This window comes from Vombatus ursinus, unplaced genomic scaffold (genome assembly GCF_900497805.2).
Source record: "Vombatus ursinus unplaced genomic scaffold, bare-nosed wombat genome assembly UNPS02014812.1, whole genome shotgun sequence".
Taxonomy (NCBI): Eukaryota; Metazoa; Chordata; class Mammalia; order Diprotodontia; family Vombatidae; genus Vombatus; species Vombatus ursinus.
The window spans coordinates 62,242,711-62,268,930 of NW_020954590.1; the positions used below are offsets into that span (position 1 = coordinate 62,242,711).

Below are 26,220 nucleotides of genomic sequence, written 5' to 3' on the forward strand. Positions count from 1 at the left end.
AGAAGGCTTGACTGTTAACAGCTTCATGCTGTAAACATTGAGTATTGGCTGCTGGCATTTCTTCTTTTCGGCATACAGTGCACTGTCATACACTCTACTTCTTTTCACACATCTCTCAATAGCCAAAAAGCTCCTATAAATATTTTCCACCAGTGCACACCAAGCTTCTAGTCCAGTAGTCCAGCTGGTCTTGCCAACAAGATCCATTTCTTTCAATAGTCTTGAACAGGAGCTAAATCTGGAGTGAGGTTTACAGTGATGTTTTTATACAGCCTACTGATCAGTATTTTAGGAGTATATATTAAATTGTTCAACCCATCAATGTACTGACGCTCTCTTGAATACCGTAGCAGCTTATATCTGCAGGATGAAAAAGTACAAAAATATGGTGAAATGTTTAGAAAGAAATACAATGAACAGTATCTTTGGATCCATTTTACATTGAAAAGATGAGATGTCTTTGACATATTAAAAAAAACCTCAACAATTAAAAATTCATAAATACTTCTAAGCCAAAATCTTGGCTTTATAACTACAAACATTTTGCATTTTCAAAAGTTAAAAAAAAAACACAAAAAAATTGCCCTTTTGCAATGTAATAATCCTAGGTAATTAAATTACTACATTCTTAGTCATGTCATTAATTTTATCAGATTTATGCAAAATCTATAAAGAATAATAAGTTTTATGTTTACACCTTTGCCTTTGATTGAGATTTATATGTTCTGTAACACTCAATACCAAATTGTCTTTTTTTTCTTTTTTTTAGAAACCATGTCAGTGTCACACAGACCTAAAACAAAAGGAACAGAAATGGGGAGCTTTCTCTAATCTTGATTTACAAACTAGTCTACTTAATGATGTATAATTTACTTCATACATTTTTGAGAAATGAGGATACAAGATCAAGTTTAGAAAGAAAATAAAAACTGATGAAGCATTATGAATTTTTCTGGATATGTTGAGGAATCATCATTTTTACAAGTAAACTTAAGTCTTTAATACAATGTGTTTTTATTATAACAATGAGAGTGTCATTTCTCATCTTATCTGTTTGTTTTGCTCTTTGGTGAGGTAATCGGGGTTAAGTGACTTGCCCAGGGTCACACAGCTAGTAACTGTCGAGTGTCTGAAGCCACATTTGAACTCAGGTCCTCTTGACTCCAAGACCGGAGCTCCATCTACTGCGCCACCTAGCTGCTCCTTCATTTTTCATTTTATAAAGAATGGTAATTTAAAAATATTTAAACAAAATCTTTTTTGAGGATTTTATTAACATACAAATAACTCTTTTAAAATGTTTCACATAGTTATGACCACCTAGTTGTGAACATTTTGTATTCAAATTTCTAAATGGGAACTTACCGTCCTAAAAACTGGACTTCGCCTCGATGATGATGAGGAATGGACTTGTATTTTCCTAAGTCTCCCTCAGGTCTTGTTACATTATATCCAGCATAATGAACTCTACAGTTCAATATATGTGAAGAGAGGAAAATATAAGATAGGCAAACTTTACACATGAAAATCAGAACTGTGTTTTCAATTTAAATATGCAAAGCAATTCTGAGGAATCTTTTTTATATTCCTGTGAATTACACTAGACTGCCACTGTATAATGTTCCCCTGTCCTTTTTTTTAAAGGGCCCGGGGATAGAAAGAGAAAGGCAATTATAGAAGAAGAGTTAGGAATCAGTGCATGGCAAAATATTTATGAACAATAGTCACCCATAGAATGGACTCAGAAATACTGGAAGTCTGTCCAACAGGCATTAGGAGACAAAAGGTATAACAGTCAATTGCATTCAGTTGAACAAAGATTTTTTATTAGAACACTGTAATGTTATGAACAATTTGGTCCATTCTAACAATGGTCTAATCTAGCGTACTTCTACATCTGTTTTGATTTCTGTATGCTATGGACATGTCTGAAGAGAACAGAACTTGATCACTTGTCTTTCTACCACCTAAAGAACGATTACTGTAATTCCCTGGTTAAAACAAATTCCCTTTATAGAGCCTAGACCTATGACTTTATTGGTATAGGAAACTCCTGGTAAGTAAGTTTCATCTACCAATGTTGGTGAACATTTTCCCTGCAATAAACAGTCTTAGAGAGCTACCTAGGGAACTCTTAAGAGTTTAAGTGACTTGCCCTGGGTCACATAGCCAGTATGTGTGAGAGGTAGGACTTTTGAACCCTGGGCTTTCTGGCCTCAAAGCTAGCTCTTTACTGTGACAACATCATACTGCCTTTCATCACAATTATACCTCTAGAAATTCATAGTCAGTCACAACACTACTTTAAGCAACAAAAATTCTTTAATTTTCAGTATTTAGGACTTGCTTTCTATCAAGGTCACATAGCCAGTATACATCAGATGCAGAACATAGATAAATTATTATAATACAAACTAGAGCTGGAGAACTGGGCAGGAAAGAAAGAGGAACTATGTCTACTCCTTACTAACACTATAATCCCACTGTTCCCTTGATGCTAACTCCTCTGGCCTCCTCCAGAACTGAGCACCAGAAATCACCCCTTCTTTCTCACACCCTTTTCAATCTTTTCTTCCAAATATGTAATTTTTCCTAATTCCCACAGCCCTTCTACCCCATATACCTACCATTCCATGTCTCTTCTCTCAAACTTCTTGAAAACAAATTGTCTGTTCCCCATACCCGCATCCCCTCTCCCAACTCTCTTTACCTTGACTTCCTTCCTACCATTCTAGTGAAACTACTCTCTGAAAGTTCATCCAACTCCAATGGTTTTTTGACTCATCATCTTTGGCATCTCAGGAACATATAACACTATTGATGACTCCTAATTTTTGGCTTCAGAAGTGATATTCTCCTGGTTTTCCTCCTACCTATCTAACCACTCCTCTGTGTTTGTCCTCTTCTTGACAACTTATGGTGGATGTTCTCCCAAGACAGTTCTTACCTCTCTACCCTTCTCTCTCTAGACTCTCTTCCTTGACAATCCCATTGTCTCCCAAAGCTTCATCTAACTCCACTATAGATGACTCTTAAATCTACAACTCAGTCTCTGAACTCTCTCACAATCTCTAAACCTGTAAGGCCTATAAGCCATCTTTACCTGGAGATCCCATCAGCATCTCAATCTCAAAATGTTCAAAACCCAAGTTCCTTCTCTTTTTGACTTCATTATTTATCCCATGTTTGAAATCTTGAGGTTCTTTGTCTCTTTCTTCTTCATATCTCCCATCCAATCAGTTACAAGGTTTGTTGATTTGCCCATCAAAATGTCTCATGAATCTGTTCTTTTTTCTGTATTCTCATTACTACTCACCTAAATTACTACAAGCTATCATGCCTCAAACCAAGTCCTGAAGATTCCTCATCCCCAGAATGTCTCCACTGGGACCCCACTACCCTGATTAGTGGGTTCCTCAGTTATACACTACACATCCTGGCTCCAGCATGCTTTATATTACTCCTCAACCTTCTCTTTGCTAGTCATCTTGCGACTGCACATGTACACACATTCCCCCCCACATTAGTTTTCCATTTTTGTATCTGTAATAAAATCATCTCTGTTATTACTCCTGGAAAGGATGTGCTAACCTACTCCCTATAGCTGCACTCACTATCCTCATAATTTTCCAAACCAAAATATCCTTCCCTGGCCACTTTTTTCCTACAAGTTGTCTCCCCCCTATTTTTTGCTCCTAAAATATTTAAAGCAGCTCTTTTTGCAGTGGCAAAGAACTAGAAACTAAAGAGGTGCCCGTCTTTTGGAGAATGGCTAAAAAAATTACAGTATATGAATACAATGGAATGCTATTGTACCATAAGAAACAACAAAAGGGACAGTTTCATGGAAACCTTAGGAACATTCATATGAAGCAGAAGTGAACAGAATGAGGAGAACAAATTATACAACTTTGAAAGACTTAAAAATTCTGATCAATTTAATGAACAACATTGGTGTCAATAATAAACTATGCTACTCACCTTCTTACAAAGAGGTGATAGATTTAAGATAAAAAATGAAACACATTCATGATGGGGGAAAATAATTAGGGGGATATATTTATTTCACTATGCATATTTGTTATGAGGATTTTGTTTTTCTTTTCTCCTTTTAAATGAGGAGTGATTGAAGGGAAAGAAAATAAGTGTTCATTAACTGGATTATAAAATGAAATTTTAAGAGAGAAGTTACACTCCTTGAGGGCAGAGACTAGTTTCACTTTTATATTTGTATTCCCAGCACTTAGCAAAGTGCTCAACACAGTAAATGCTTAAAAATGCTTTTTTTCCCTCCCATTCATCCAGATCACAGAAGAAGGTCAAGTAACCCTGGACTTTTGAAAACCCACAAAGCTTATGAGAACCCTAAAGAACTAGGATACCATCTAGTGGATTATGTTGTGAGGTTAGGTCAGAAGGAGTTCAGAGAGTATAGGCAGGATGTCCTTTGCCCGGGGATCTGGACATATCAAACACCCAGGAAGAGTTGGCTTTTACTCAATCTCCAGCTTGATTTTTGTGTCACACTAGAGGTAAAAAAGGGTAATGAGGGGAAAGCTGGAGGGAGATTTGACAAATTTCATTGATTTCGGCACTTGCTGGCATCAACACACAAGGTCTAGTTCTATGTTCCTACTGGGCTGACATAGACAAGTACTAAAGAGACAAATTTGTAAAGATTTATTACGGGACTCCGTTGTAACTGACTACAACAGAGGAAACCTGGGGTTTGTGGTAAGAGACTCAAGGGATAGAAGGGGACATTATGTTCAATGCCTTTCTTAGGTCTGGTGGAGGATTACTCATCAAGTCTCTGCAACTGATGTCTGATTATTGGGTTGGAAAAATGAATTTTATTCCCTCCCTTCATTTTTAATGTGTTTACTGTTTAGATAGCCTCTGGGTATTGACCTAAGATAAGGGTTCCAATCCTTTGATCCATTTACTTCTCTGGGTTCCTGTTTGTGCTAAAAGTAAAAATCCCTGTGTACTGACTATGGCCACAGGCCACCTTTACAGGTTGGGGAGGGGGACAGACTAGAATGGTCAAGGCAAGAGGTGATGAGAATTGGGACTAGGGTGATTTTAGGTGGGAACAGAAAAGAAAAGAGGTTCAAATTACAGTGGGGAAGCAGAATTGGAAACACTTGACAACTGATTGAATGTGCCAGAGTGAGCTTGAGGGAAGATTGACTCAGAGTGATTAAGACTTATAAGGTTCCTAGTGTGGATAACTGAGAGGACAGGGATACCAAGAATAGAAACAGAGAAATCAGGAAAATGATCAGGAGGAAGACAATGAATTGAGTTAAGGACATGTTAAGTTTAAATTGCTGGCAGGATGTCCTGGTGGAAAAAATCTAACAAGTGGAAATGTAGGTTTGGAAGACATTGGAATAGAAGTGATAACTGAAGTCAAGATATTGATTAAATTCTCAAAGGAAGAGAAGAGAGCTAAGGACATAAGAATGCCTATATTCAGAATTTGGAAGAAAGAAGAATATGCAAAGGAGACAAAGAGGGACAGACTGGTTATCACAGTAGAACATGAAATTATAGTGTCACAGAAGCCAAAGAAGATAGTGAGTTTCATTAGGATACATTAATGCTTTCTTTAGGAACTTCCCTCTTCTCCCCTCTTCCCTATCTTCTATCATTTAGATGACTTCTGTCACTCTGTCCTTCTTCACCTCAGTCTCACATGATAAAGTGGCGTTATTCCTTACCAATGCTAACTCCTCTATTTGTTCAAGCAATCTCATTTCATCCCATTTTCCCCCAAAGATTGCTCCCTCTGTCATCCCCACCTCTCACTTATTTTCAATTTCTCCCTTCACTGGTTCACTTCCTGCTGCCTATAAATATGGCCATGTTGCCCCCATCCTGAAAAAAAAAACCCTGACTTGATCCTTCCATCACTGCTAACTATTGTCCTATATCTCTTCTGCCCTTTGTAACTATAAAGGCTATCTATTATAGGTGCCTCTACTTTCCTCTCACTCTCTTAACCTACATCCCAGCTTCCAACCTTATTCCACTGAAACTGTTTTCTCCAAAGTTATTACTGGATCTCTTCTCGATCCTCATTCTCCCTGAGTTCTCTGCAGTCTTTGACACTGTCGATCATTCTCTTTTCCATGATATTCTCTTCTGTTTAGGTTTTTGGTATACTTGCTCCTTCTAGCTATCTGACTACTCCTTCTCTGTATCCTCTGCTGAATCTTCTTCCAGATCACACGCTCTAACTGTAGGTGTCCCTCAAGATTCTATTCTAGGCCTTCTCTTCTCCCTCTATGCTATTTCACTTGGTAATCTCATCCCATGAATTTAATTGCTAAATCTATGCTGATGATTCTCAAACTACCTGTCCTGCCCCAAATTTTCTGCTGACCTCCAGTCTTGCATCTCAGTCTTTTAGACATCTCAACATCAGTAGACATCTTGAACTCAATATGTACAAAATGAAACTCATTATCTTCCCTCTGCCACCACCTTCCCTATTACTGTAGAATATCATCCTCCCAGTCCTTCAGGCTCACAACCTAGGAATCATCTTGTATTCCTCACTAACTCTCAATCCCATACCCAATCTGTTGCCAAGTCCTGCTGATTTCACCTTTTCAACTTCTCTTGAACATGCCCCCTCCTCTCTTCTGTTACTTTCACCGCTTTAGTGCAGGTCTTTGTTGCCTTATACTTGGATTATTGCAATAGCCTGTGGGTGGTTCTGCGTGCCTCAGGTTTCTCCCTACTCCAAATCATCCTTCATTAAGCCATTAAAGTGATTTTCTTAAAGTGCAGGCCAATCATGTCACCCCACTCAATAAACTCTAGTGGATAAAATAGAAATGCACTGTTCAATATTCAAAGCCCTTCATAACCCATCCCCCTCCTACCTTTCCAGTTTTCTTATACCTTACTCCCCAACACATAATCTTCAATTCAGTGACACTGGGCTCCTGGCTATTCCATGAATGAGATACCCCATTTTTCAACTCCAGGAATTTTCTCTGGCTGTTTCCCTTGCCTGAAATCCTCTCCCTCCTCTGCTCTGACTACCTACCTATGTGGCTTCCTGTATGTCCCAACTAAAATCTCACCTTCTATAGGAAGCCTTTCCCCAACCCCTCTTAAATTTCCAGGGCCTTCTCTCAGTTAATTATTTCCTATTCATCCTGGATATAGCTTGCTTTGTAAGTATTTTTTTAATCATAGTCTGTCCTGTGAGACTGTAAGCTCCTTGAGGGCAAGGACTGTCTTTTGCCTGTTTTTGTATCCCTACTGCTTAGTATAGTTCCTGACACTTAGGAGATACTTAATAAATGTTTATTGATTGACTTTCATTAAGATAGGGAGATCAGTGATGTCAGTTGATTCAGAATCTTCAAGGAGTTTGAAAGAAAGACCACTAGATTTGGTAATAAGGAGGTCATTAGGAATCTTGAAGAAAATACTTTCTATCCACCAAGAAAGGATTGAGAATTAACTGTGTAGACCAGTGTAAGAAACAAATAGAGACTTTCTTTCATGAAATAACTATCAATTTTGAAAAAGAAAGCTCAACAAATGCACCATCTACTAATTTGCTAACAAAAACATTAGCTAGTAAAAAGTTAATTACATGTCCCAGAAGATAATAAAGCAAGTCTTAATTTTTAAATACTGACTAAATATTTCAGTCAGATTTATGTGTTGCTATCTTGTTCCATATGAAAATTCCATAAAGAACTGTACAAGTGTTACTGAGAGATATCTAAAAAGAAAGGCTGGTAAATGCAAGAGGTCGGAAAAAAGAAATTCCATCTCTCTTAAGGTCTCCTTACCCCTTTTCCGTCCTCAAGTACAGAAAAGAGGTAAGAAAATGATTACCCTGAAATAAAAGTAAGATATGTTAAAGTGGTTTGAAGTTTTTGAAAATTTAGCCAAGTTACTAAAACTTTTGGGACTACTCCCTCCATAGTGGAAATGGTAAACTGGGTAAGATAGAAAATCACAATGCCAGTTTAAAAAAAAATTGCATTTGCTGATGGGTTTTGAATACAACACATTATTATTGGTAATGTTGATTATTATCTCCTGGTTTGATAGTTCATCTCTCCTTCCTGCCATCTTTAAGTATAGCTTTGAGAATCTGGGCTCTGCTAACTTGACCTCTAGGTCTTAATTTTTTTCTTATACAAAATAAGAGGATTAGACAATTTTCACCTTTGAGGTACATTCCAGTTGTATCTATGATTCTAATAGTTTTTTTTTAAGATGTTAGTTTATGATATCTAAGAGACCAATATTTTTCAAAGAATGGCAATTCAACTTTATAAAAGACAATTCATGTAACCTAAAATTCCCTTTCTATAAAACTTTGTTGAACCATTTCTATTTCATCAAACATGGGATTGCTATGAAAATCACAAAGATGCTGAGGCTATAATCCCATCAACTGGCCTTTCTTTGTGTCTACATGCAATCTCCCAATTCTGTTACCCTTAACCTAGCCTAGCCCTCCTGATGTCCCCTGGCCATTTCCCACACTTAATCTCCATTTTCCAGGTCCCAGGTGTTCACCCTAGTTTACTGGCCACTCCGATCCAGATCTCCTTGGACCCCTCCTCCAGTCACCCCAAACTAATAGGCCACTCCTAGATTCCTCCCATAGTCTTTCTGTATATAAGGTCCATCTTGTCTCCATTAAGGTGCTCTGATTCCTAAAATCTAGCCACTGCTCTGATTCTTAGAATCTAGCCAATACCTCACAGACTCTCAGATTCCTCTAGAGTCTGGCTGATATGGCGGATCTTTAATAAACCTTGTCTTGCTAGAAAAAAAAAGAAAAAGAAAATCACAAAGATAATCATTCCTTTTTCTTTCATTTCCCCATTAGTTTGATAGTGAAAAGAGATTTGGAATCTTGCATGAAATGAGGAACTTCTACAGTCAAGCAACATACCTATTCCAGAGATCATCATCTTCTCCTCCCCATCCCCAGAAGGCATTAGGAAATCCATTGATTTTTTTAAACTGCTCCACTGTCAGTCCACTCACACCACCAAAAAATTCATTATATGGAAGACTGAAAAAGAAAGGAGGTAAAATTTCTTCTAAGCAATAAAATTTACCTAGCAGTTTTGCATACAAATCAGAGTTTTCAGTTTATAAATGTGTAAGTATAACGGGGTGGGGGGGGAGTAATCTTATTTTCATGATGAAAGATAATATCAATCTTCATTCTAGTGCTAGAATAAAAGAGTTGTAAAAATGCTCATAAGACCTATTATTATTCCTACGTGAAAAAGCTTGTAGCATTAAAAATACATAAACTTATAACTAAAAATTATCAATAAATAGAATATTTTTATACTACAGTGAGAGGGGGGAAATGCCCTTCAAATGCACTGTCACAAAAATAGAACTATAAAAAGCAAATATAACTTTTTAATTTCAATTTTATTTTTAATTTATGTAATATAGTATTCCCATAACATGGTATAATTAAAAAAAGATGATTGCACATGAAACTGCAAATCTATTATGTACAATTTGATTTTCCTTTTAAACACATAATAGTTATCGTGTAAATTTCTTTTTTTCCTTTTATTTCCTCCCCACCCTCCAGAGATAGCTACCATTAGACACAAATGTATATGTGTGTATGTAAAATCATTCTATACACATTTCTATTATCAGTTTTTTCTATGGATACAGATAGTATCTTCCTTCATATGTCCTTTGTAGTTAATCTGGGTATTTATAATAGTCAAAATTATTCGCTCAAAGTTGTTCTTCAAACAATACTGCTGCTACTGTATACAACATCCTTTTGGTTCTGCTCATTTTGCTCTTCACTATTTCATGGAAGTCTATCTACGTTTTTCTAAAATCACTGAGCTCATCATTTCTTATAGCACAGTAGTATTTAAGTAATTGCAATATTGTTATTTTTCTAGATCTGAATACTAAGAGTGTTCAAAGTATCCATTTGATTTTTGGTACTAAAATTAAATTCTTTCCAAGTCTATCAACAATTATGCCTAAGTTGCTAAGCACCTATTAACAGCACAGTTCCATTAAAAGGTGCACTTTCTAAGAACAGGAATTGTTTTGTTTTGGTCTTTATATCCTCAGCTCATAGCACAGTACCTGACACACAGTAGATGTTTAATAAATGTTTATTTGATCAGTCAGTTGATTACATTGATAAAATACAGAAACATTATTTATTTGAAAACAAATTAATTTGCTGCCTAGAGTGAGGAAAATCAAAATGAAGATGAATAAGTAAACAAATTTATTTAGCCCAGCTGCTTATTCCTATACTACTCCTGAAAACAGGTCATAAATCAAGTATTTTACTGGTGCTGAAATGGGAACTATTCCAACAGCACAGATGAATGGTCACAGACATTTTGAGATGTAGTATCTTTGAAAAATACAGCATGACCTAAAGAAAACTTCCAGAAACACTAAAGCCATTCCATGGGAGCAGGAGGAAGAAGGAGATATTTTTCCTCCCAAATAATATTAAGAGTTATGTAATTATTTATACACAATATCTCATTTGATTCTCACAACCATGGAGGTAAGTAGTATTAATGTCTCCATTTAACAGATGAATAAACTGAAATTTAGAAAGGTTAAGTGACTCCCTCCCAATACTAATCAATTAGCATTTATTAAGTGCTTACTACATGCCAGGCACTGTGCTAAGAGTCTGAGACAGGATTCAAACCCAGGTCTTCCTGATTCCAAGTTCAGTACTTTTCCCGTTATGCCATGATGTCTCTACACAAACTTGGGTTGGTAATTTCTTATTTATTTTGAAAAAGAAATTTAGAAAACAATGGCAGTATATAATGTAGGGATATTTTAATGTACTCTACAGCCTCTAGGAAAGTCCTTCCCTGATTCCTCATTATGGAATAAAGGTAATCCTGGGTTCTTCAATTCAACAAATATTTAGTAAAGGCCTACTACATACAAGACACCAAGAACAGAAAGATTCCCCCCTAAAAAAAATAAGGTCCCTTCCCTCAGGAAGCTTACATTCTACTGGGCCGTGCCTACTCGGGAACAAATGCTAATAGATTCTACCAAGATGAAAAAGCAATAGGCCAGCAGCAGACTATATACATGTTTTCTAAAGGCCAGATTAACTAAAATAGAAAGGCTCATTACCAGTAGGGTGGCTACTATGAGATGAAATTCTTTGGTCACATTAACCCATGAAACAAAGAAAACCACCAAATGGCTCTTAGTCCTGTGCTTCCCTTTTTGTTTCCTCAGCCACCAGAAAAAGACAAGAGGATGAAGAATGCCCAAAGAGGTAGAGTCTGCTCTGCTGATGAAGGCCAATCATAAATTGAACTATCCCTATTTCCCACCTCTTCAATTGGGTGTAATTGACCTCTCCTTTATTTTGTTATCAAGACAATAGCATTTAGGAATATATCCTCCGTGGGTATCAAAGACAGAAACAAACATAGCAGCAAGCAAAGAACTTGAAACAAAGTAGGTACTCATCAATTGGGGAATGGTTCAGCAAACCTAGGTGAATGTAGTGGAATATTATTTTGCACTAAGAAATGATCAATATAAAGAATTCAAACGAGCATGGGAAGATATTATGAACTGAAGATATCCAGAATCAAAACAGCAATAGATGTGGTGCAGTGGATAGTGCACTGGCCCTGGAGTCAGGAGGACCTGAGTTCAAATCCAGTCAGACAAGACACTTGACATTTACTAGCTGTGTGACCCTAGGCAAGTCACTTAATCCTAATTGCCTCGGAAAAAAAAAGAGCCTCAACAAAATAGCAATAGACAAAATGACTATAGCAATATCACAATAAAAAGATCCCTAAATGGAAGCTGAAACTCTTAACTGAAAAACCCGTAATGTTCTAAGAGAAACTAATAATGAAATATAATTCCCTCCTCCCTACAAAGAGGCCAAGAGCTAACATTGTATATATTGTATATATTTGTATGTTGTATATTGTATATATTGTATATATTTGACAATATACTTAGCATTTCTTCTTGATTTTCTTTCTTACAATGGATGATTAAATCTGGAAGGGGGTGGGGACTGAAAGTGCTTCCAAAAGTGACTCTATGTAAAAACAAAAAGCGTGGATATATTTTTTAAACTGAAGGTTTTCTCCTGGTTTTTCCCCGCTTTGATGAGGAATTATAGTAGGACTTTGGTGAAGATGCTGTGTGCAGAGTAAATGTTTGTGAATTTAAAATTCCTTTCCCTGGTAGAAACAATTTGTTAAATATTCTACCCAGCTGCTATGTGCATAAGAGTCCTGCCTCACTTTTCATTCCTTTATTTTTTTTTCATCTTCTATTATCCCTCCAAGTAAACCAACGAAGGGCTCTGCGGCACTAGTTATTTGTTAGTCCTGGGAGTTACAAGTGACGAGGCTGAAGTCGGAGTTATTGGAATGTTCAGGTCAGTCACTTGACTCCTTCTAAATCATCCAGAATCTTTACGGAGGGAGTAAATGGAAACCACTTCATGAAGTGAGTAACTCATTTTGTTTATACAATAATCATGCATGGTATACTAAGTTTAAAAGCGTGGCTTATTCAAGCAGTAATTCCACAGTGACTAAACAAATTTACCTTTAAACATTTTTGTTGCTGTTCAGTCATTTTTCAGTTGTGTCCAACTCTTTGTGACCCCATTTGGGGTTCTCTTGGCAGATGCTGGAGTGGTTTGCCTTTTCCTTCTCCAACTTATTTTACAGATGAGGAAACTAAGGCAAACACAATTAAGTGACTTGCCCAGGGTCACACAGCTAGTAAGTGTCTGAGGTCGAATTTGAACTCAGGTCCTCCTAACTCTAGGGAGCTACTGAATATTCAACTTCAATAACAGGAATAGGTCACATTTGTATATAGCTTTAAGGTTTCACAAAGCACTTTCCTCAAAAGAACACTGTGAAGTAGGTAAAGAATTGTTATCTCCATTTTCTTGGTAAGGAAACTGAGGTTCATAGAGGTTCAGCAACTTACCAAAGGCCACTCAGCTGTTACGTGACAGAGCTGGAACTTGAACTAGGTTTGTTGGCGCTGAGGTCAGCACTCTTTCCACTATACACCAAGTTGCAATATTAAGTTTATAAACCTTACTGAGACCCTCATATTTCTGTATATAGATCACCGAAAACTGCAAGGGACGTTAGACATTCTTCCAATCCAACTCCTTCATTTTATAGAACTGAGACCCAGAAAGGTTGAGTGATTTGCACAATGTCATGCAGTAGTAGGTATCTAGGGCAGGATTTGAATTCAAGTCCTTTAACTTCAGAGCCAGTGCTCTTCCATCTCCAATTGAGTGACCATGTGACAAGACAGAGAACTAACTGTGCCGTATTAAAGTATTTCGGTTCAGCCAAAACTTGTCTACTCTGTACCAGCTACCTTGAGAAGCCCTAGACTTATAATGTTAGGTACAACAGTGACCCAACTTTCAAGAAGTTTACTATCTAACAGGGAACCAATACACGTACACAAAGCACTACACTAAAAGGAAAAATATAATTATGGGCAAAGAAGTAGTCCAGGCAAAATTCAATGAGACGTTTGCATAGGGAGGGAGGTTTTACTTCCAGCTTCAGATAAAGGGCTCAAGGACACACAGCCAGGGTTTTAACCCAATTCTGTCTCCAAGTCACTGCTCTTTCCGATTACCTACTTCATTTACTTGTTTAGTAGTAAGCATGTTACTTACTGACTTTTATAACCAGGAATCACAACACGTATGACCTCCATTGGAATGTTTCTTTCAACTCCATATTCTATGCTCATCACACTTTATTACAAAGTTTGGGATTCTACAATTTAAAAAGAATACGGAAACCTTGGACAGAATGCAGGAGAAAAACTCTCAGTGATGAAATGACCAGAATCTATAAAGAAATATTAAAGAAACTTTAACCCCAAAATAATAAAGTTGAATGAATAGATAATGTGTGGGTGATAAGTAACCAGTTATTCTTCATCTTCAAGAAAGAGAAGCAGGAGGGGAACGCTTAAAAGTACAGGAGAAAAGATCTAAATTAGATACAAGAAAGAACTTTCTGACAGAGGATTTGCAGAGTCACTAAAATAAGCTCAATTTAATTCAACATTTATTGAGCTCCTAATGTGTGCTATTGAAAAAGCAAAACCAAATGGTCCCTGCCCTGAAGGAAACTGCATTCTGCTAGTGGGAAAACAACACATATGCAGAAAAAGTTACAAAGCTACACAAAGTTATTCACACGGGGATGAGGTAGTGCAGTTATAAAGGGATTGGAGAGAGATCAGGATAGTTTTCTATAAGAAGTGGCACTTGAACTCAGCTTTGAATTCTAAGATGTAGAGGGAGGGCATTCTAGGCATGATGGATAGCTTATGCAAAGGCACAGAGGTGGGGGATGAAATGTTATGTATCGGGAGCAGCAAGCAGTTGGTTTTGCTGGAACACAGATGAGAAGTAGAATAGTGTGCAGTAAACCTGGAAATCTAGACTGGAGGCAGACTGTGAAAGACTGTAAATGCCAAACAGAAGAGCTTATATTTTATCCTGGAGGCAACTGGAGTTTATTGAGTAAGGGGGATGATATGATATTTTATGAATATCAGTTTGGCAGCTGTATAGAGGATCAATTGTTGGGAAGAGACAAAAATAATAATAGCTAGCATTTACATAGTGCTTTAAGATTGAGAGAGTATTTTACAATTGTAAACTCATTTACAGCTAGGTGACACTTACAGTGCTGGACTCCTATCTCAGAAACTTACTAGTTTTCTGAGCTTGGACAAATCATTTAAACTGTAGGTACCTCAGTTTCCTCATCTGTATGAGGATAGTAATAGCACCTACCTCACAAAGTTGTTGCAGTGTTTGACACTGCTGATCACCTTATCCTCTGGGATACCCTCTCTTCTTTCGGTTTTTATAACATAACTCTTTCTTCCTTTTCCTCCAATCTGTCTGGTTGCTCCTTTGATGGATCATGCATGTCATATCCATACAACATTCACATAATGCATGTGTAATAAATTAAATATAATGTATGCATAACATATTGCACATATGTGATATTTTTATGTTATCTAATATGTTCTGATTTTCTAACTCATTAGATTGTCCAGTCCAATCACTAATGTTCAAAGCCTGTGTCAAGGTTTATGCCAAATATGTTATATCAGGGAGGGGGGAACAAGGGGGAAAGTATACAGAGGAGAAGCACTAAGTATGAAAAGCATGGAAAGAGTCTAAAATATTACCACACTTATTCTTCCTCTATAATACAGAGTTCACAAGGATGGGATCATGTCTTACTTATCTTTTTACTTCCCCTAGTGCATAATACAGTATGCATGTAATAAATTCTTAATACTTATTGAGTTGAATACTCCCCAGAGAATATCAGGGCTCTTTAGGACAGGCAATATTTTTGAGAAGAGCAACTCCAGATCTTTCTGCCTAGAAGATACTATCTATTCACCTCTTAGAATCCCTGGTTTCCTTCAACACTCCTTGTATCACCTTGAAATTTTGACTTTTTCTCTTAATTGATGATAAAGGGAATTTAGAATTTCTAGTGTACTTTTGTTTTGGGGATTTCATTCTCCATTATTATTTGTTACCTTTAATCAAGTGATATGGCATTCAGGTTTTCTACTACCTATACCAGCTACAGATACCGACACCATCTTCTAATGCTTGTCCACAGAACTTTAATAGCTTTCCAAATTCCACATGGCTACCAAAGTGATATATTTGTACAACAGTGGTCTGATGATGTCACTCCCCTGCTAAAGAAGCTCCTGTGACTCCCTATTGCCTTTAGGATAAAACTCCTTTGTCTTTTCTTTAAAGCCCTTTACCATCTGGACCTAGGCATCTATATGTCACAATGGATAGAGTGGGCCCTGGAATCAGGAGTACCTGAGTTCAAATCTGACCTCAGACACATACTAGCTGTATGACCCTGGGCAAGTCACTTAACCCTGTTTGCCTCAGTTTCCTCATTTGTAAAATGAGTTGGAGAAGAAAATGGCAAACCACTCCAGTATCTTTGCCAAGAAAACCCCAAATGGGTTCATGAAGAGTCAGACAGAACTGAAACTACTGAACAACCACAACCTACCTTTCTGGGCTTAATATCTATTACTCTCCTTCACTCACATATACTATATTCCAGTCAAAGTAGCCTGTTTGCTACCCCATTGCTCCCAATCTCCCATCTCCTATCTTCCCATCTTCAAAAAGGCTGTCCTCTATGCCTCCACTTTCACTCTAAGAATCTTTCCTAGAAAGCCCAGCTCAGACACTACCTCCCACATGAGGCTTTTTCTGATCCCCTTATATCCTAGCATCTACCACTACCCCCAACCTAATTCTTTTCCATTATTTACCTTGTACTTAATTTGTGTGTATATCTATATAGGTATATATGCATATAAACAGTACATCCACACACATACATAAATACATACAGTCCACCTCACTGTTATATGTATATATGCATATATACAGCATATACACATACACACTCCCACACAAACACATACAATACACCACACCATGCTATTGGGTAGATTCCTGCTTTGAGTGGGGGGCTGGGGTAGATAAGCTCCAAGGTCCCTTCTAACTTTAAGATGCATTGTCTGTCCTTCATCCCTGGACTACTCTCTCATCACTGAGGCCTCTTAAAATCCGAGGCTTTCTTTAAGATTCAGCTCAAGCACAACCTTCTGGGAAAGGCCTTTCTGGTCCCCCCACCCTCCACTGCTACCTGTATGAATTTTGTAGGTACCTATTTATGTACCTAATGTCTGTTCCCCTTAGAATGTGAGCTCCCTGGGAGGAGAGAAAAAAAGGATAGCCTTTTTTCTATATTCTCAGCACTTAGCATATATTAAGTATTTAATAAATTCTTGTTTATTTATGGATTAGAGATTCAGCTCAAATATCACCTTCTGCATGAGGCAGACACCCCCTCCATCCCAGCTGCTAGTGTCTTTCCCCCAAAGGCTACCTGGCATTTGCTTTGTATATGTGTTGTATATCCCTACATCTCGAGAGTATCCCCAAAGTCTTAGCATAATTTAAAGCTTTACTAGGTTAATGAACTTCTTAAGACATAATTGCAGAGCCTAGAATTCTAGTCCCTAGTAGTTGCCTGCTGATTCATCTCATAGATTCAAGGCTCCTGAACATGCAAAATACTGGACAAAAGTCATGAGTGAATGTTCAGTTTAATGCTAGACACCCTACATATGTCAATGTTGTCTCCCCCATTAGAATATATGCTCCTTGTGGGCAGGGTCTGTTTTACTTTTGTATTCATAACCCTAGTACTCGGTAGTGTCTCCTAGCATGTTGTAGGCACTTAATAAATGCTTGTTTATTGTTTGTTAAGAGATTGGGATGCTGTGGAACTGGCAGGCAGGGAAGTATATGGGTGCTACAGAGCTAAAGTGTGGCAGTTCAGTTTTCCATACAGATCATACTGCTCAAAGAACAACTAACAATGAATTGATTGATTTCAGGGGAGACTGCTGCTATGTGATGTTTGGTAGAGCTTGAAACTAGACATTATTTGGGATGGAGGATGTTCAGTGAGGAGTGTGTTACTGGGTATGGAAAGAACATTTTGTGAGTGTTGGGGAAGAAATGACAGCTGGGAACTATAGGGCAGCTGTGATATTACCCATAGTATCCCTCTTTATGTCATTATTATGAAGGAAGGGGAGAGAAGAACAGAAGGAGGAGTCTCAGGTGTTGGCAACAGTACAGGTTGTATCTTGCAATGCTACTAAGCAATCTCTAACAGCACAGACCAGTATCGAGTATAAGAACTCCTGAAGCTATGATTTCAGTAGTCTAATATTGCTTGTCCAACTTTTCAGTGAAGCCTGTTGCAGCTCCCATTCCTAGAAAAAGGTACTGGCAACAGTAATTGACTTACATAACTCATCCATCAATTTCCCAGATCCCAGGGGTTCAAGTCTTTGAAAGCTTCCTGGCAAAGCAAAAAGGAGCCATTAAGTTTGTTCATGGCCTGAACCTCTGGCTTAACTCTTCTAAGTCAGTGTTCCCTTGAAAGCAGGGGTTCTTAACCTGAGTTCCATGGACCCAAGGGGCCTACAAATTTAAATGGGAAAATAATTACATCTTTATTTCAATATGATTGGGTTCCTTTATGGTCCTATGGTCCTATAATATGGTAAAGAATTTTATATGACAGAGTAGAAAAAAGTTAAGAACCAGTCTGGCAAAGAGTTCAGAAGAAAGATAAGGTAGGAGGATCTCATGGCCTAAAATTCTACAGGGCTAAGTAAACCAAGGAAGGATGGGAAGTTATCAAAAAGGAAATTCTAAAGGCACAACTGTAGGGTCTATTCTAGACCACTGTAGTTGCCTGCTGATTTATCCCACAGAAGCAAGACTATACCAATATGCTGAACAAAAGTCCTTCATGAATGTTAAGTTCTTTACTATTGTACCTATAGAATGCTATTTTAAAGCAGGTGTTCTCAATTTTGGGGGGTCATGGACCTATTTGGCAGTATAGTGAAGCTTACAGACTATTCAGAAAAAATTGTTTTTATATACATAAAATAAAATCCATAGAACCACAAAGGAAAACAATTATATCAAAATAAAAATGTGATTATTTTACCATCCAAATTCACAGATCCCCTGCATGAATTGACCATAGTTATGTTCTAGGAACACTAACTAGAGTTCATGTTAGATGAGAATCAGCTGAAGGAACTGGAGAGGTTTAGTCTAAAGAAGAGAAGGATCATAGGGAGCATGGTAATGGTTTTTCAAGTCTGAAAGGCCACCATGAGAAAAAGAGTTGAGATTCATTCTGTTTAGTCCCAGAAGAAAGAACTAAGAGCAACAAACAGAAGTTGCAAAGAGGCAAAATTAAGGTTGACATAAAGAAAAATTTCCTAACATTATGAGCTATACAAAAATGGAGTAGGCTGCTTCAGAGGGTACTGGGTTTTCTCCTCATTGGAGATCTTTAAGGAGGGGCTGAATGACCACTTTGTCACATAAAGGGAAATTATTTTCCTTGTTAACTAGGTGGACCATGGATAGAGTGCCTGACTAGAAGTCAGAAAGTCCTGAGTTCAAAATCTCTTTCAGACACTTTTTAGTTTTGTGACCCTGGGCAAGTCACTCACTTATCCTCTCTCAATCTCAGTTTCTTAATCTGTAAAATGAGGATAATAATAACATCTATCTCATAGGTTTGTCATAAGGACCAAATGAGATAGCATATGTAAAGTTCTTTTCAAATCTTTTAAAGCACAATAAACGTCAGCTTCCTTTCTCTTCATGTAAGAGTTGGACTACATAACCACTAATTCTTTTCCAACTCTGGAATTCTTTGACTGTGACTTGAGCCATATAATCCTATGCAGTTATTATTGATATTTTATAAATACATTTTCCCAAGGAAATTATATATTACTCACATGTACATGTATTTGTCCAGCTTTGCTGCAAAATGACGTGGCATTTCTCCACACCCATAATAGTTTCGGTCATTTTCTGGTAAATGATCCACATCATGAAAAATTATACAATCCCACATCATATCTTTCATAGCTTCTTTAAATCCAACATTAAAGAGCATTGCACGATTAAAAGGTTGGGTGCCAGTCTTTAAGGAGGGAAACCAAAGAGAAGACAAATTATAAGAACAAGAAGAATAGACATGTTTTATCATGTTTTAGAGGAAACAAATTTATTACAAAGCTTCAAGTCCAAAATCATTGTTATACTCATTTCTTTGTAAAACTCATCAGTGAAATGATACCAAAATTGCAAAAAAATTAAAACAGGTACTACTACCTGACTGAGTGGTGTACAAAAATAATAAACATTTCAGAGTATAAACATTCAAGTTCTAGTCAAAATTAACCTATAAATATTTGGCTATGTTGATAACATCAAATGAAATTGAATAAAAGCATTGCTGTCTGAGCAATTAGCTGAAACTAAGCATTTGCTAATTAGGTTACTACTGGGTTCTATCAAATCAAAATGGAGGACTTTATTTTCCCAAATTTTCCAAAATATCTAGTCTATTCAACAACAGAAATATTTATTTTCAACTTGAAAATGTAGTAAGGAATTAAAAGTGGAACCCTTTTATAATAAAGGCACAGAGATTTTATATTTTATTATACTATCAATAATAATAAAAGCCAAGTGTACTACTTTTTATTATTGAAGATATTTTAAAACCAGTTAATGAGCATTTATTAAGTGCTTACTATGTGCAGGACATTATGTGAAGCCCTAGGGATACAAAGAAAGGCAACAAATAGGCCCTGCTCAGAGCAGCTAGGTAGCACAGTAGATACAGCACTGGCCCTGGAGTCAGGTAATATGGACAAAAAAGTCATACATGAAATCTTTGGTCCATTGTCTAATTATTCTGATAACTCATACATGATGAAGATCACGGATAGAATAAGGTACACACTACCAGCTAGATGGTTCTGACAATTAATAGTCACCTTAAAACTCTATGCCCAAACAGAAGACCACATCACAACTTGATTATTTCTCAGATTATTTCCCAATGTATCTGAATCAATCACAATGATCCCTGAGTCTCAAGAGAAACTGCCTGTATAAATGTAAAAGCTGTTGCCTTCACTAGTTCTGAGGTGTCAATAGAATGTTACCCTGAAATTTCACCTCACTTCCAGCAAAATGGAAAAAATGACCCCAAAATGAACAGTCAATGTTGGAGGGGTTGTAGAATTATAAGAACACTACTATGTTTTGGTAGAACTATGAAATAATACAACCCTTTTGAAAAGCAACTTGGAATTATGCAAATAAAATGACTAAAATGTCCATACCCTTTGAACCAGAGATTCCATTAGTGGGCCACCAAGGAAGCCATAAGTAAGAATGTCCTCAAATAAAACAAAATATTTAAAGCAGCACTTTTTGCAATAGCAAAAAACTGGAAGCAAAGTACATGTCCATAAGTTGGAGAATAGCTAAACAAAATGTAGTCTGTGAATGTAATGGAATACTAATATGTTTTAAGAAATGATGTGTGTGATGAATAAAGAGAAGCTTGGAAAGATCTATATGAACTGATGCAGAGTGAAGTAAGCAAAGCCAAAAAAAATACAGAGTAACTACAACAATGTAAATGGAAAGTACTACACACCAAAAACTCAATGTAAACATGACAACAAGATAAAGATCAAGGAGAACTTCAGTGAAGAGATATGAGAGAACACCCCCAACCCACCCCTTTCTGGAGGTGGGAGGTCCACAGGTGTTACACACAGCACATGTTCTGGGACTTTTTTCAATGTGTCAATTTTTTCCCCTTTCTTAAAAAAATGTGTTTCAATATATACAATGGTTCTTTGGGAGGGGCAGAGAGAGAGATACTTGGGATAACTATGATGATGTAACAAACAAAAGACATCAATAAAAACATTTTTTTAAATGTAATGGTATAGGGGGTTGGATTTGCAAGAGAAACAAAAAACAGAGACTGATGGATGTGACACAGTATACTGACAACTGTGGCTACTTCCATTGTAGGTAAAGAAGGAATTGGTTTCCTTCCCTACAAGGAAAGAGACTAGAACTAAATGATGATAATGATGATGATGATGATGATGATGATGATGATGATGATGATGACGACGACGACGACAACGACGACGACGACGACAGTGGTTGCGGTAATGGTGATGGTGGTGAAGGTGGTGAAAGTCAATACTACAAGCTGGCTATGTTATAGTTAGAAAGATGCACATTTCATATGAATGGGGAACAAAATTTAAGAAAGAAAAAGAAGAAATATTTGTACAAACAAGGATCAAGTGACAGAAGTCCCTGAGTTTTTCCAGGGTGAGAGGTAAAGTTGAAAGATATGCATAAGAAAAAGAAAAGAAAAGAAAAAATAGAGAAGAAACTTAAGTCATTAAGTGGTACATCCTAATGAGCTTTGTAGATGAGGTTTTTTTTTTTTTCATCAAAATAGAGGAATTCTACTGACAAAGCCTAAAACGCCAGTAATCTTCAAGCAAAGAATGGATGACTGCTTGTCATGGGTTATGTAGAGATGCTCTGCCCTTCAAATGAAGGTTGGGCTAGATGAGCTCCGTGAGGTCTCTTTCAGCTCTGAAGTTTTATGATTCTAACTTTGACAATCAGATTTCGTATAAGAAATAAAAGATAAGATGGTAAAGGAGGCTGTCCAAAAATCAAAACCAAAAATATTCAAAACACAAAAAGCATTCATATTTGGAATAGAAATGCACCATTTTAGAAAGACTGTGCCAAATTTTAGCAGTTGGTATAATGGTTGAAGGGGGAAAAAGAAAAATAAAAGTGGTATCTTAAGCCACATAATGGTAAAAATGACAGATGGAGAAAAAATATATGTACTATCTACTATACTTAAATTCAAGATGTTGAGCTTAAACTATATCTAAAACGATAACAAGCCATGATTCTGGGAAGAAATTAAAAGCAACTGCCAACATGTAAAGTAAACAATGGGAGAAAAATGTGATTGCTCCACGAGGTAAAAACATAAATGTTGAAAAGAAAGGGATAAAAGCTAAAAGGGCTAAAGCACAGAAGTGGTGACAGCAACATTATCATAATAACAATGAAAGAGTTTATCTGAATAGATATTGTTGGTGAGAGGTAAAGTTAAATGATATGTCAAAAAGCAGAACATTAAGGGAGATGTAATTCTGCAAGTGTGAACAAATCGACTGTATAAGGAATCAGAATGAAGAATTTCAAAGTAGAACAAACCTAAAGGAATGAAAAACACGAAGAGAGTGGGGAAATGATTAAATAAGAAACCAGAACTAAGACCAGAGAAAAGATGACCAAAAAACAAAGGGTAAAGAATAGAAGTAGACAAGTTATCAAGGTCTGGAGAAAAGGGGCTTTTTAAAAGGCTATAATTATGAAATGATACAAGATGTAACTATAGGATATTGAGAACAGTTTGTATGTGGCTTATGGTAATCAGCCTCATGGCTTTGTCCTGCACTGTATTACTTGGTTTGATTTCTGTAATAGCACCACTTTCAAAAATTTCAGAGAGACTACATAAAACTAATTACGGTATTTAAAAAAGGAATACCTGTTCCCTAAAAAACAAACAAAAATGTATATAGTCATTAAAAACATCGAGGCCAATTCAACTACTACTCATTTCTATAGCTCAAGGCACATTTGCAACAGCTCTGTAAACAGTGTTCAAAAATAATTAGACCTTCAAATTATGTAATGGACTCCACCTATATTTATCTGTTCAACTGTCTTCTAGTCCCTAAATACTGCTCCCCATAATTAATAGGCTAGGAAAATACAAACATCTGCATACACTGTATAAAACCAGAATTCTGTTGTACAGCCACAGAATTCCCAGTAAAATCAAACAAAATGAAAATCAAAAGAATGGAAAAAGTACATTAATTTACATTTAAGTCGACGTTTGATTTTCATTTGACCAATCTTGAACTAGAAAATCTGGTATAGTATTTATTTTTATGGATAGTCAATAGCACTCTAAAAAGATCTTGCATTTTTATAATTATATTTTGTCAAAAATGCCTTTAGATAATTCATCCTTTCATTATACTTAGATGTATATGTGGGGAGAAATATGCACAGTTAAACATATAGAATCATAATACTGTCCCAGTATAGCTATATGACTGTGAAACATGAAACACCACAATCTTCGAATAACCAAAACTGTGTTTAACCTAAAGGACAATGTAAAGAGCTATGGCGGGAAGCTGCAGCACATAACCAAAGATGATTTGCTTTAAAGTAGCATTAAAAAAACACCATTAAGGTCATGTATGAGCCCAAAAGAAGGGACAACAAGAACATGGGTAATAGCCCAAGCGTGGAACCCTTATTCATGAAACATTAGAGACAAAGAAGGGCTCCAACATGCTAGGCAGATTCACTATGGAGGAGTTCTGGAAGGAGATGGGTAAGTGTTAAATAGGATAAGAAGACATGTATGAGTTGCAATTTGAACATGAAAAAGTCATATTGGCTCAAATAAGATCATGGGCTCATTAAAGTATGTATATATTATACCTATTTAAAATATTTATTAAAGGCAATTTGGTATAGAGAAAAGAGAATGAGTCAAAAAAGATCTGAGTTTATACTATTATGCTTAATCCTTACAAGATATAGACAGATTGCAACTTCTTTAAGCCTCATTTGTAAAATAGGAACACTAATAGCTGTGGTATTTATTTTCATGGCTGTTAAAGAAGCAAATGAAATAATGTATGTAAAGTGCTTTATAAACTCTAAGGTACTACATAAATATCAGTTATAAGCTTAAAGGAACTCTGTGTATTTTGCTATTTAAATTCACATACCATAAACTAAAAAACTTCTTAACTTTTTTTGGCCACTTTCCATTTTATTGATGTGTTTTGTTTTACATTGCATACATTTACAGATTACTTTCACTTTGTTGCTGTTTTAACAAAATAAAACAGTTAAATTAAACTAATAATACAGTGATTTCATATGAAATTGCATGAAACATTTCACATTTATAGCATTGCCCCCACCTCTCTAGTTTTTAAATTAACTAAAATCTATTTTCTCTCCCTCCCAACCCCACTCCATTAAAAAAAGGAAAAGAAAAAAACTAATTTCTTACAGCAAATATGTATAGTCAAGCAAAACAAATCCCCCTCCAATAGATGTACACAAAAAATATATGTCTCATTCTTCACCCAAAATCCATCACCTCTCTATAAGTAAGCATGTTTTCATCATTGGTATTCTGGAATCATGAATGGTTATTGTATTGATGATAGTTATAGCTTCAAAGGTTTTTTGATTTTTACAATATTGTTATGATTATATAAAAAACTGTTCTCCTAGTTTTGCTCATTTCATTTTTCATCAGCTTATAAAGTTCTCAAAAATGTTCATTTTTATAACATTGATGTTATGATATAAACTGTTATAGTTCATTCTATATTAGTTCACTTAATTCCCTATCTTCATGAAACCATCTAATTCTAATAACGCAACAGTATGCCATCACATTCATATACCAAACTTATTCAACCATTCCTCAACTGTTGGAAATCCTCTTAGTTTCTTGTTCTTTATCACCACAAAAGGATCTTTTACAAATATTTTTTGTGTATAAGGAGCTTTTCCTCTTTCTTTGATCTCTTTTGGATATAAACTTAGGAGGGTTTTAGCTGAATCAAAGAGCATACATGGTTTAGTAAGTTTTTGTGTATAATTACAAATTGCTTTCCAAAATAGTTGTACCCATTGATAGGCTTATCAACAGCACACAATATGCTTGTCTTCCCACAACCCATTCAATATTTATCATTATCTCATTTTGTTATCTTTGCCATTCTGAACAGTGTGAGGTGGAATCTAGAAAATACTTTAACTGCCATTTCTCTAATTGGTAATGATTTAGGGTATTTTTTCATATGCCTATAGATAACCTTTATTCCCTTGAGAATGTCTGTTCTTATCCTTAGACTATGTGTCAATTGGAGAATGGCTCTTTTTCTTATAAATTTCAATCAGTTCCTTAAGTATCCTGAAAATGAGACCTTCATTGAAAAAATCTGCTACAAATATTTTTCTTGGTTAATTGTTTCCCTTTTAGCTTATCTGATTTGCTCATACAAAAAACTTTTTAATTTTATGTAATCAAAATTATTCATGTTATCTTTTATGATCCTCTCTATTTCTTGTTTGGTCATGATTTTTCAATCATCCATGGATCTGACAGGTAATTTTTTTTCTCATGCTTCTTTAATTTGTTTAATTATGTGACCTTATATGTCTACATCGTGTATCCATTTGGAGCTTATTTTTATATAAGGTATAAGGTGCTGATCTAAATCTAAATTCTTCTACATTGCTGCCATCCAATTTTCCCAAGCAGTTGTTGTCAAATACTAAGTTCTTATCCCAGTAGCTGGGGTCTTCATGTTTATCAAATACTAGGGTATTTGATACCCTTGCTTGTTATAAACCTAATCTGTTCCACTGATTGATCTTTCTATTTCTTAACCAGTATCAATTGTTTTTAATAATAACTATTTTTAATACAGTTTGGGATCTGACATTGCTAGGCCCCCTTCTTTCCCATGTCATTATTTCTTTTAGGATTG

At 36.2% G+C, this 26,220-nt stretch overlaps 1 protein-coding gene across 1 annotated transcript in view; it reads right to left on the reverse strand.

Annotated features, from left to right (window-relative positions):
- Nucleotides 1-212: 212 nt before the first annotated feature.
- Nucleotides 213-26,220, reverse strand: part of LOC114054297 (beta-1,4-galactosyltransferase 6) — an 82,847-nt gene continuing 56,839 nt past the window's right edge. The window contains exons 6-9 of the mRNA XM_027877502.1: nucleotides 19,495-19,682; nucleotides 8,945-9,067; nucleotides 1,366-1,467; nucleotides 213-360 (exon numbers count right to left, since the gene is read on the reverse strand). Of these exons, the coding sequence (XP_027733303.1) occupies nucleotides 213-360; nucleotides 1,366-1,467; nucleotides 8,945-9,067; nucleotides 19,495-19,682 (561 nt within the window). The remainder of the gene's footprint in view (nucleotides 361-1,365; nucleotides 1,468-8,944; nucleotides 9,068-19,494; nucleotides 19,683-26,220) is intronic.